At 44.6% G+C, this 13,028-nt stretch overlaps 1 protein-coding gene and 2 long non-coding RNA genes across 13 annotated transcripts in view; 1 reads left to right on the top strand and 2 right to left on the bottom strand.

Moving 5' to 3' along the window:
• The window catches only part of AMOTL1 (angiomotin like 1), a 170,569-nt gene that overhangs the window by 103,216 nt on the left and 54,325 nt on the right, over window positions 1–13,028 (top strand). For all 11 annotated transcript variants that reach the window (XM_072795043.1, XM_072795052.1, XM_072795048.1 and 8 more), the window contains one exon: window positions 4,509–5,439. In XM_072795043.1, coding sequence (XP_072651144.1) covers window positions 4,509–5,439 — 931 coding nt within the window. The remainder of the gene's footprint in view (window positions 1–4,508; window positions 5,440–13,028) is intronic.
• Window positions 5,661–6,297, bottom strand: LOC140615186 (uncharacterized). The gene is made up of 2 exons (XR_012015928.1): window positions 6,072–6,297; window positions 5,661–5,851 (listed from the first exon to the last, which is right to left on the bottom strand). It is a non-coding gene; the product is annotated as an uncharacterized lncRNA (long non-coding RNA).
• LOC140615184 (uncharacterized) lies at window positions 6,325–8,405 on the bottom strand. The gene is made up of 3 exons (XR_012015926.1): window positions 7,882–8,405; window positions 7,497–7,624; window positions 6,325–6,910 (listed from the first exon to the last, which is right to left on the bottom strand). It is a non-coding gene; the product is annotated as an uncharacterized lncRNA (long non-coding RNA).

Genomic DNA, 13,028 nt, shown 5'->3' on the forward strand with positions numbered 1-13,028 from the left:
GCCTTTTTGCAGTTTTTTCTCTATCCTTGTTTTAAAAATCAGCCAGTTGTATTATCAATTGTCTCTTTATTGGTAGGTGCCTTATTTTTAATGTTTGTGCTATGGTGTCAATAGACTATTTTACAATGATACGTGACTCTCTCAATAGACAGAGTTCTTATGTAGGAACTTGAGAGTTATGCCACTTATTCCCTAATTTTTCTCTAATTCCTCAATACTTTTTTGTATTCTTTCCCAGAATCTTTTTTTCCTTCTCCGCTTTCACTTTTATCTCTTTTTGCAAATAATTGAGAAGTTCGGAAGAAATTCAAAACTATAGTAGGGAGGGAGCTGCCTCCTTTGTGAAAACTTCCTGCCTATTTTTGAGGGCTTTTGAAATTGGTAAAACTGGGAGGGAATCTTTAAAACCCCTGTAGGGAAGGATCTCCTGGTTCTTGGCAAATGTGCTGATGAAAAGAGAAATCAGTAGTTTTCATGCTTGATGAGACTCTATTGCTTGTATTTTTTTGCCCCCTCCCCCCCCATCATTCTCTTTTGGAAATATATTTTTATTTGAATTTTTATTCAGGTTTTTCACAATGTTTTTAATCTTTATTTTTGAATGTGCTTGTGTCCCAAGCCTTGCAGAGCAATTATCCTGAGGGTAGGGACTTTGTTCTTTTTACCTTCTACCCCCAGCACCTGTCAGAATGCCTGGATGTAATGGGGTGGCAGGAAGGATTTGCACAGTAAGAGGGTGGCCCACTTGAGCCCACATCTATCTCTCTTTCCTTGGGTTCCTCTTTGCTCATTACAGCTTTTTGGCAATTCATCTTACATGGACTTCCAATAACCTGTTTTTAGGGTTTGAAATTTTTTATCGTTCAGCTTTGGGTTTATATCTTCATTACAGTATACATTCTTGAAGGTAGGGAATAAGTTCCAATTTACTGCACATGCAGTCTCATGTTATAGATATGACATCTGCCCATTTTACAGAGAGAGATGTTCAGAGAAACCAGACAACTTGTCCGAGGTCTCAGAGGTATGATTTGGGGTCAGGGGAAAGAGGCAGTGGTATGATCAGAGTTGAGCTTTGGGAGCCAGTCTAAAAAGTTCTTGACTTGGCTGGACAATTATTTTCTGAATGCCTTCTGTGTATCAGGGTAGTGTTCTAGACACTGGAGATACAGCAAGTGAATATAGCAGATACAACTCTGCCATCCAGTTCTTGAATTCTAGAAGAGGAGGACAGATCATAAATGCCATGTGGACTGGAGACCAGAGGCAGGAGGTGTTATGAGGCTATTCAGGTCCTCTAGGCAAGTGGGAGGGAGAGCTGGGACCTGGGAAGTGGCTGAGGGCATGGAAGTTAGGGTTGCAGTGCTATTGCCAAGACACTAAAAATATCATTTAGTGTCACTTCTACTCATATTTTATTTTATTTATTTTTATTTTTTAAAAGATTTTATTTATTTAATCATGAGAGACACAGAAGGAGAGGCAGAAACACAGACAGAGGGAGAAATAGGCTCCCTGCAGGAGCCAGATGTGGGACTTGATCCCAGGACCCCAGGATCATGCCCTGAGTCAAAGACACATGCCCAACCACTGAGCCACCCAGGTGCCCCTTCTCATATTTTAATACCAAAAAGAGTAAGAGGGATGTAACCCTTCATAGCCTTTGCCAAAAAAAGATAGGCATAAACCTAATGACAAGTGTCTGTGTGTATGTACAATATACATATATGTATATATCTTGTAGGCATATCTGTTACTTTGTTTTTTTTCTCATTTCACTGTGGACTGAGAAAAACCAGCTTGGCAGTTGATCAAATGTGGGGAGAAAAGGAGACAAAGGATCAAAAGTCTGTCTGAAATTTCTATCTAGATGGCTCATATGATAAGGATGCCATGTACAGAAAATACAAAACAAACAAAACAAAAAGGCAGCCTTGGGATAGAAAGGTGGTTTGAGTGGGGAGATGGTGTGTTCTAGGTATGTATAGAAACACAGAGCCATTGTTGCTTGGAATTGTAGAACTGGGCTGCTTGGCTATGACCCAGTTCAGTTTCCTCAATTTATCCATGAAGAGATCGAGCTCAGAAAGATAGGTGATTTGCTCGAGGTCGTGCCAGTAGTAAGTGCTGGAATTTCTACTGTCCTCATGCTAATTTTCTCGATACACTACTTCCAGCATTGTTTTGAGATGGATAAGTCTTTTATTTCATGGCACTCTTGTAGGAATTCTTTGACTGGTTAACTGTTGGATCCCCCATTACCTACAGACACTGGCTTGTGTGCTAGGAAGGCCCAGATGAGTTGAAGTGATCCTTGCCTTTTAGAAATAGTCTTGTGTAAATAAATTGTTGCCATCTGCTGCCATAATTGCTCTAATATGATATGTACAAATGGAGTGGAGACTTAGGAGAAGGAGGGCTCCGGCCTGCTGGGCTGCAGCGGGACAGGCTATACTCAGAGGTAGCTGTGGAGCTTTCACTGAAAGCAGTCTAGGAATTTCCCAGAAAGATGAGCTGAGAGGCATCTTTCTCAGCAAAGGGAGGAATGTGAGCAAAGGCCTAGAGGTGAGAGAACTGGCATGTCTGGGAGCTCTATGGTCTTAGGTATTGCTGGATTTAAGCGCTGAGGGGTTGCCAGGGAAAGGAGGTGGTGGTGATGGCCCGAAATGTTGCTGGACCAGGCAACGCAGTATCTGCTACATCTTAGGGTAGAATGCCCGTTTCATCTTGTAATTAATATGGAGGAATTTTGTGCAGAGGAGCGATGCGATTAGGTTTTCCTATTTGAATAATCTTTCAAGGTAATGTGGAAGATAGATTGAGGTCTAAGGGGTGGGTTTGGAGGTGGGAACGAGACTAGCAAAATAGAAAATAGATAAGGAGGCTGCTGGAATTGTCTGGGTATGAGACACCAAGAGCTTTGCAGTGTTGTGGAATGAACATAGATTGTGTTGTAGAATGAGTCAGACCCTGGCACTGGCTTTTCTGCTCTTCCTACCTCTGCGACCCCTGTCATTTACCTTCTCTGAACCTTTCTCCTCTTCTGTGAGATAGAGGACATTGACATTTGTCTCATATGATTGTGCCTCATACGATTATACGTGGAATAAATGAAATCACGTAAGGAGAGAATTAACACAATACCTGATATGTCATGTGCATTTTTAAAATGGTGCTTGTCGTTCTGTTGTGGTTATCAATAGTAAACTTGGATATTGGGATGGGAATGAAGAGGGTTGGGAGAGGCGTTTAGGAGTAGCGTTGGCGGGCTGAAACGGGATGTTGGGAGTAAGGGAACAGAAGGAACTTTGGAAAACTGCCAGGTTTCTGGCTTGGCGAGGAGTAGATGAGGAAGGGATATGGGGTTTGGTGGGTGGATAAGTGTTGGGGGTGAGGAAGACATCGTGAGTGTGGTGAACCAGCAGGCCATCTGCTGGTGGTTGTAGATGTGGGTCACGAGTCAGTGATTGAAGACCGGTGGCTGGTGTGATGCCCCAGGAGGTTCCATTGATTGAGGGTGAGAGAGCTTTCAGGGCAGAGCTAGGGGAAACACCAGAACTTAAGGGGCAGATGGAGAAAAGAGAGAAAGAAAAGAAGTGCAGAGGGAGGTAGGAGCCCAAACAGGGTGGAGTGTGGGGGTGGGAGACTTGGATGCTAAATCAGGAGAGCATTTCAGGAAGTAGGTGATCAACATGCCAGATGCTTCAGAGGTGACTTGCGTCATACGGGAGATGGAAACTTCTTATTGGGCTTGGTTGCTAATCAGAGCTGTAGGGAGGGTGGTGAATGGGGCATTTGGAAAATGGAGACGGAGTATAGACTGCTTGCTGAGGACAGTCAGAAGAGAGGGGGAGAACAGACACACAGGGACAGTTAGAGGTACATGGGTAGGTTCACGGAAAGGGGATTCCTTTTTGTTTGATCTTGTTTTTCTGCTTCCTCTTTTTTTTTTTTTTTTTTTAAAGATGAGGAAGACTTGGCATGTTTATATGAAGAAGGGAAGGAGCTGGTGGGGAGTTTAAAGAAGGGAAGGGAGTCAAAGACACAGCAAGGTCCAGGAGGAAGCAGGAGGCGAGGGAATAGAGAGCAGTAGAGATGCTGTGAACGGGAGAAACACTTCCCTGAGAACCTACAGAGTAAACGGAGGTGGTGTGGTGTATTTAAGATGTTGTCTTTAAAGGCTCCCATAGTGGCCGCCCCGGTGGCTCTGCTGGCTAAGCGTCTGCCTTCGGCTCAGGTCATAATACCAGGGTTCTGGGATAGAGCCCCACATCAGGCTACCTGCTCAGTTTGGAGAATGCTTCTCCATCTCCCTCAGCTCCTCCCCTCGCTTGTGCCCTCTTTCTCTCTTTTGCTAAATAAATAATCTTTAAAAAATATAAAAAGAATAAGCTACACTGCTTATTACAGCTACCCTGTAGCTACCCTGCTAATTACTGTTGGTGTAGGTCCAGACCTGCAGCCCTGTGGCGCAACCTGATAACCTCTTCCCTCTGTTTGCCTCCTAGTCGAGGACCCCGTGTGTCACTTCCAGCCCCCAAGCCTCCTGAGGACCTCAGAGGTGGAAATGAGAGGTTCCGAGGATGCAGCAGCTGGGACAGTGTTACAGCGGCTGATCCAGGAACAACTGCGGTATGGCACCCCAACCGAGAACATGAACCTGCTGGCCATTCAGCACCAGGCCACAGGGAGCGCCGGACCCGCCCACCCCGCAAACAGCTTTTCTTCCACGGAGAACCTCGCTCAAGAAGACCCACCAATGGTCTACCAGTCGGCACGCCAGGAGCCGCAGGGTCAGGAGCACCAGGTGGACAATACGGTGATGGAGAAGCAGGGGCGGTCTGCGCAGCCTCAGCAGAACAGTGAGGAGCTGCCCACTTATGAGGAGGCCAAGGCACAGTCCCAGTTCTTCCGGGGACAGCAGCAGCAGCAGCAGCAACAGCAACAGCCTGGGGCCGTTGGCCACGGTTACTACATGGCCGGGGGCAGCAGTCAGAAGGCCCGGACCGAGGGGAGGCCCACGGTGAACCGTGCCAACAGTGGACAGGCACACAAGGACGAGGCGCTGAAAGAACTCAAGCAGGGCCATGTCCGCTCCCTCAGTGAGAGGATCATGCAGCTGTCCCTGGAGAGGAATGGTGCCAAGCAACACCTCCCTGGCTCAGGGAATGGGAAGGGGTTCAAGGCAGGCGGGGGCCCCTCCCCAGCCCAGCCTGCAGGCAAAGTGCTGGACCCCCGGGGTCCTCCACCTGAGTACCCCTACAAGACCAAGCAGATCATGTCCCCCGTCAGCAAGACCCAGGAGCACGGACTCTTCTACAGTGACCAGCACCCTGGGATGCTCCACGAGATGGTCAAGCCTTACCCTGCTCCTCAGCCCGCGAGGACCGAAGTGGCCGTCCTGCGGTACCAACCACCCCCCGAGTATGGAGTAACCAGGTGATTATCTGTCAAGCCCACGGTTTTAACCTGGCTTTGCGAAATTCAGTGGTCATGTTCTTAGCACTTGTTTTCAAGGCACATAAGGTTTTTGCCATAGGGTGTTTTTTTTTTTTTTACATGTGATATTTAATAAGCTACTTCGTGGCCCAGATACATAGAGTAAAAGAGAACAGAGATCAATTGAGGATTTTCTCCAAATGTAAGAGAAGGCAGTTGGGGATTTCTGAGTTGAGGGGAGGAGCCTCGGATGTTGGCAGTCCTTGGGAGCCCTGCCTAGTGGCCAGGCAAAGCAGCAATTTTCCTGGCTGGCTCTGTGGAGAGCGTCCAAACTCCTGGAGCATATTATTACCGTGGGGTTTTATGGAGCCTTTCTTCATTGTAGATTTGAAAGGAAAATGTAGTCTGCATGCTAGAAGAGAGAGGTTAAAGGGGCCATAGAAATCATATAGTCTCACCTCTGTACTGAACAGTTGAGACACTAAAGCGCGGAGAGACTCTACATTTCCACAGTCCATAACTTGGAGGCTGCTAGAGCTAAGGCTCGAGTGTCCTGACCCTCAAAATCTCTCCCCTCTGTTGCCTTAATCCTAATCCCTCTTCCGACGATGGGTGGGTTTAGCAACACTTACTGCGTGTCCACTCTGTGCAGTCTTGTACCAGGTTCAGAGATCAGTAAGGGCACCTGGGTGGCTCAGCCGTTGAGCATCTGCCTTTGGCTCAGGTCGTGATCCTGGGATCCTGGGATCAAGTCCCACACTGGGCTCCCTGCATGGAGCCTGCTTCTCCCTCTGCCTGTGTCTCTGCCTCTCTCTGTGTCTCTCATGAATAAATAAATAAATAAAATCTTAGGGAAAAAAAAAGAAGGCTTCTGCCCTCAAGGACCTTACGGCACTGTCCTGGGAGAACCAGCACCCAAGCCCATCACTGCTATGTAGTGGGCTCTTTGAGGACAGGACTCAGAGTCCTCAGAACCCGAGAGATAGTATGACTCACAACTGGAGGCACTGGGGACAACCCCACAGAGGAAGTGACATCCAAGTTGGGTCTCAAAGGACCAGGAAGAGCAGTGGGGAAGGTGTGCGAAGAGATGGGGTAGCAGGATGTGCTGTGCAGAGGGGATGCTGCTGGTTTGGTCTGGGATGTGCCATGGTACCACTGGCAGGTTAGGGTGCAGCCAGCAGTGGCAGAGATGGGCTAGAACGGGGAGCTGAGACCAGCCGGTGAGGGTCTTTGAGAGTCCTACTGTGGAGTTTGGAACTTAGCCATAGGCAATTGTGAAAGCCAGTGTTTTCAAGGAGAGTCTCTGTTGATGTTTATTAGGCTGACTTTGGTGGCAGTGAAGGATGAATCGGAGGAAACAGGACTGGAGGCCATGAAGACCTTCAGGGACAGTTTCAGTAGTCCAGCTAAGAATTGGTGAGGATGCCGTATGCTGGAGGCTGGAGGTCTAGGGGAGTGTCATCATATGCTGTGAGAGGCAGAGAAGGAGAATTGACGGGATTTAGTGACTGATTAAACACAGAAGTTGAAGAATAATACGGCAGTTGGAAATCAGGCTCTCAAGAGAGAAATTGGGTCTGAAGGTACATTTTGGGAGCTACCAGCATTGAGATGTTGCCGAGCTTCTTGGTGAGAGTGTGGAGCATGAGAAGGCAGGTAACTATGGCCTATTATTGGCTATGTCTTCATTCTCACAAAGGACCTTATTTGTCTGTTTCTAAATCAGATGAGATGAGTTTTCCCGGTGTGACCCCAGCCACTGTGCGCTGTACCTTGGCTGTACATTTTTTGAAAAGGGAGTGATTGGGCCTTGGCAGAGAGGGAGAGAGAGAGAGAGAGAGTGTGTGTGTGTGTGTGTGTGTGTGTGTGTGTGCGCTGGCTGACCTGCCCTTTACTTCCCAGCTGCTGACACATTTCCCTGCATATGGGGCAGGGAATGCCAGCTTGGAAGCAGTAGAGCACCTTTTAGACCTCTGACAGGCTGCAAAACTCATTCTTCTAAAGGTGGCATAGTCTAACCCACTATAGGGGTCCACGGGGCTCTTGCTTCTTACCTTTTCTAGTTCATTAAGTCACAAGAGACATTTAAACTTCAAAATGATCAGGTTTGAAGAGGGACAAGAATGTCTTTCCATCTCTGGTATTGGTGCCACATTCACTCAAGACACTTGTTTACAGTCACCTATGATGTTTATCACAGAATCTTATCAGAGTAGGGTTTGTGGTATTTCACATCTTTTCCTGAACATTTGACTCAGCCTCTAGAGCTTGAGAGAAGGGGGGGACATCCCCAAAGGAAGTCTACTTTTTCTCTTTGGCTTTATAGCGATGCATTAAGTGGATCCTTTTGCTTTTTATCATCTGGCTATAGGTGTGATACGAGGTGGGAGACAGGGTAGGGCGGGGAGGGAAGCATCAGGAGGAGACCCACCCAGTTACCTGTGGAAAGTGTCCTTTGTCTCAGTTATGACGTCAAAAAGAAGAAGAAATGTATGAGGGATTGGAGCCGATTGCCAGGCTTGGCAGCTGGATTGACATGGCACATCAAAATGGTCCAGAAGACGTAACAGACGGGCCTTTGAGGCTTGGGCCCAGAGCTACAAGGGCCCTTTGTGAGCCTGGCCGTGGCTAGCCAGTGTGGCTCCAGCGGCACAGCTCGGGCTGACAGAGTCAACAAAGTTGTATCCACACCAGTCCTGCTTCAGACATGTCCAGTGTGGTCTGGACTCCAAGGGTTGGATCTGGAATTCAGCAATGTGTCATGTTCAAGTTTTCTTTGACCCAGGAGATGAGCAGGGCTCCTTTTAATTTCATGGATACATTTCCCTCTGCCTAAAGTGTTATCTGTTTGTCATTCATGGCGATGGTGTTGGAAGCTGCAGACTGTTGGATCAATACATCATAGACTCTTGGCCTCCAAGGAATGGCTGCTGAGTGAGATCTCACCTGAGTGAGATCATCACGGAGTCATCTCCTGGCCTTGTGATGCAAAAGTGGGCTCAGTATGTGGTGAATATTCAGTGGTTTCTCCAACCTTTAACATTGTTCAGATTTCGTTGCTTTTTGCACACAGATGGGAAGGTCCAAAAGATAAGACAGAGCATAGAGCTTATGGTATAAAGGGGAAGAACTTGGAGTTCTTGCCTTCCTTACTGACTCACTATAGCTTATTAATTCACCCGCCCTGACCTGCTAAGGATGGAGATGTGTGGTAGTTTATTGCAAAGCACTTTAGTCTCCTTAGGTGAGAAACCCCACGGAGAGGCTATCAGACAAAGCCTTGTTGACTTGCACCACCTTGGCCCTTGTCATGGGGGAGATGGGGAGGCTGGTGGAGATGGGGAGACCAAGGCCCTGCCAATGTGGCCAGTGGGAACCTCCAGGGAACATGAGCCACCCCTGGATGAAGGCCCTGGTTTTGTTCCTGCTCCAGCTTCTTTTATCCTCAACCCGAAAGTGGTAATGGATAGAAAGGAGGGCAAGGTGAGAATTGTGGTTGTTGTACTGTCACTGTCCTTCCTATATGATATGGGGATCCATGATGTTTGTGGTAAGCTCTCAGGCTTTAGACGTAAGCATAGGGAGTTAGATTTATGAATTTTCCAGGAGCAGAGACAAGAGGGGTAACTGTTTATTAATATTTTATTCCTCTATGAATGTATTAATTTGATTTTTAATGTGTAAACAGATACTTTATAAAGGCATGGAAGGATGGTGTTTGACCCAGCCCTCTATATGGGACTGATAAAAACATCTTACAAGGTGATGTCAAGCAGGAGGTGGTGTAGACTGCCTTGCATGGAGAAACTTGTTCATTTCTCCCCTTGGGCCATGCATCTCCACCACCCTCCTTCCCAGCAGGGCAGGGGGAAATGTGTGGCGTAACTAATGTCCTAAATCACTCATCTTTTCTTTTCTCTTTTCTTTTTCTTTTTCTTTTCTTTTCTTTTTCTTTTTCTTTTTCTTTTTCTTTTTCTTTTTCTTTTTCTTTTTCTTTTCTTTCTTTTCTTTTCTTTCTTTTTTTGTTTTCTCTTTCTTTTCTAAGATTATTTATTTATTTATTTATTTATTTATTCATGAGAAACACAGAGAGAGGCAGAGATGTAGGGAGAGAGAGAGGCAGAGATGTAGGGAGAGAGAGAGGCAGGCTCCCTGTGAAGAGCTCAATGTGGGACTCAATCCCGGAACCCCAGGATCACCACCTGAGCTAAAGGCAGATGCTCAACCACTGAGCCACCCAGGTGTCCTGATCATATTTTTCTTTAAAAATGCACTGTGTGTTTTTCCCCAGAGAAATCTCCAGGGTTGGTTTTCTTTAGGATAGATGACATTATCTGGGAACATGCCAAATGAGGGTACAGCGAAGAGGAAGGGAACGAAAGGGGATTCAGCCAAGGAGTGCATGTGACAAATTAAAGAGAGACAACAACTCTCTTCAAGAAACTCATATCGATCCAACTGTGCAACCAGAGTGCAGTTTAAAACATGAATGAGCCCAAAGATGTGTCTTGGAGAGCAGGGCTTACTTGGTGGGCTTCAGGTTTGGAATGCATCATATTACAAGAAAGAATGCCTAATGGGCCCATCTTCAAATTGGAAATGCCTGGAACAGGAAGAATTGTCAGAGTAAGCGTGTTTCCAAAGTGGTGATTTATACAGTTATGAAAATGAATTGCTGTGTAGGACAAAAGGTAAGCCAAACCCAAGGTTGTTGGATTAAAAACTGTGTGTTGCCCTTAACAAAAACGAGGCTATGGAGCTCTATTTAAATTACACCAGCTAAACATGTGTTTGGAATACCGGCATTAGAACTCAGGAGTTTCTACAGTTTTTAAGCTGGATCATGGCTGGGTGAGCCAAGTAAAATGCTGCTTATTCTGAGAAACAGCTCTGCAGTATGGGAATTTTAGAAGCCAGGATCAAATTCAGGTTACTGTCTCAGGAAACCTAACACAATTGCAGCTATAATGAATTAAATGAGTGACTTCTTCAAACAAGAGGCTTGTCTCTCTATTCATCCTGCATAGAAATAAATCTGATCTTAGTTTACACAAGATTTGAGTCTTCATTTGGACATTTATGAGTATTACTGGTGTCTACACAACCACTGCGGTCTGGGTGGGGATATGGGTTTGGGAGAAGATTTGAGGGGTTATGAGTTCTGACTCTTCCATTTTGTAGTAAATTGTGTAAGTTCTCTGAGTCCTTTCCTTATCTGCAACTTGTTACAGCTGATTGTTCCTAATACTGATTTTTCTTCCCGCAAAAAAAAAAAAAAAAAAAAAAAAAGGAAGGAAAGTAGAAATTATTAGCAGTCCCATTATCTAGAGATAACCTGGGTTAGGTACTCTGTTCTTTGCGTTTCTTGGAGGGTCAGAAGATCAGAAGAGAATACTCTAAGTGGGAAAACTGTGGAAATAGGAGGTATTTTTGCTGAAGGACAGGTCTTAACCCTTGAACCTCTTCACCATGGGCTGAGAAGCCCTTTATTATTTCATCTTGTTCTTAAATTCTTTTATCTCATTTTGTTTACTTCCTCTGATTATCAAAATAGTAATGCAGATTTTTTTTTTTTTGGCTTGTCTTTAGTTTCTAATTTTCCACAATGTACATGTATCTAAGTAATCTTAGATAATGGATTTTTTAAAAAAGTAGCCAGATGTGTTCATTGTGGAAATCATATAAAGAAAAACAGGACAAGGAAGAAAAATCCACAATCCCATCACCTAGCATTAGCCACTCTGACTTTTTGTTGTATTTTCTTCTAGTCACTTTTCTGTGCATTGTGTTTCATGCGTACTAGGTGAAGTCCTTATATAGAGAGAGATACGGTTTTTTAAAAGTCCTTTCTTGGGACTCAGTGAAAACTTACTGAACCGAATTGCTAATGTCAATAAACTGAAAGAAGTTGTTTTGATTTTATATCTCTGTTAATAAGTTTGCTTTGGAAAATGTATTTAGCTGGTGCATTTTCTCTTTTGAAGTCCTTGATCACATCCTCTATTTACCCATTGATGTTTATTTTCCTGCCACATTTAAAATTTTTTTAATTGTTAATCACACAAGCCAAATATATCGAATGTTAGCATGATGGCCTAATTGTAGATGAACAGATAGTTTCATATGTTGAACATACTTGCTGATCACCCTTGACGCTTGAGGATATAGGGATACCAGAGAGGGAACAGATCACTGGTCTGTTTGTATGAATTGCTCTGATGGTTACAGAATTCTGGAATTATCTCCCAAGTGAGGCTTTTTGGTGTACGTGTAGTATGATCTACAGCAGTGCTGTCCAACAGAAGTATAGTTATGAGCCACATATGTACTTAAAAAGGTTCTAGCAGCCACATTTTTAAAGTCTTTGAAAAGAAAACAAGTGAAATTAATTTTAAAACATAGTTACTTAACCCTCTAAAATGTAATATAAAAATATGTTTCTAAAAACATGTTTTAGTTAGCTAATACCATTATTTCAACAGGTAATCAACATAAAAACTATTAATGAGGGCAGCCCCGGTGGCTCAACGGTTTAACGCCACCTTCAGCCCAGGGCGTGATCCTGGAGACTTGGGATCGAGTCCCACGTCAGGCTCCCTGCATGGAGCCTGCTGGTCCCTCTGCCTGTGTCTCTGCCCCCCCCCCCCCTCTCTCCTCTCTGTGTATTCTCATGAATAAATAAATAAAATCTTAAAAAAAACTATTAATGAGGTATTTTACATTTTTTGCACCAAGTATTCAGATTTTGATGTATATTCTGCACTTCCTGCACATTTTAGTTTGGACTAGCCACATTTCAGGTGTTCAGCAAATGTGGCTACTCTTTGGGACTGCACAGATCTCAAAGAAGGTAAGACTTTGTGTCCTAGAGAGAGGGCCCTGACATGTCCAGACATCACCTTGAAACTGCACTCTTATTCTGCATTGCATTGCAAGAAAGCTCTTCAAAAGTCAGAGATTCTGTGGTGCTGGAGTGTGGGATTCCTTATTGAGTTTGAGGATTAGGAACTGTGATTCTCATCACATGGTGTTTGAAGAGGAAGGAACACTCAGGGTGGCACTTCTTGCCTTTCTCCTAACACCCATCAGCAGTGTGTGCTAACAACAGACTAACAAGTATCAAGAACTTCCCTAAAGATAGACACTATGTGGGATGCTTTATATTCCTTATCTCATTTAATTCTTGAAACAATCCTGTGAGGTAGATGTTATCATCATCACTTAAAGGTGAAGTTAAAAACTCGCCCATGAGTCCATGGTTAGAAAAAAGCAAAAGTGGAAAAAAGAGCCATCATACTAAGGAACAGGGCCCTCCTGTACTAACATGGGAGGTAGCCTTGGCATGATGGGTTCTAAACCACCTAGTTCAAAGCCTTTTTTTTTTTTCTTTGTAAAGACTGAGATCTCAGCTTTGTGAATCCTAAAGTTTGTATACTTTAAAAATGGGGTAGTATATGGCATGAGAGCAATGAATGCCCAAGTTTGTGAGAAATCATTGACACAGTTGATATAAAATGCTAATGTGGCACATTTATGTTCAGATGTCATGTAAATTCATATAAATTCATTCATTTATAAATGAGCTA

This window comes from Canis lupus, chromosome 23 (assembly GCF_048164855.1).
Source record: "Canis lupus baileyi chromosome 23, mCanLup2.hap1, whole genome shotgun sequence".
Taxonomy (NCBI): Eukaryota; Metazoa; Chordata; class Mammalia; order Carnivora; family Canidae; genus Canis; species Canis lupus.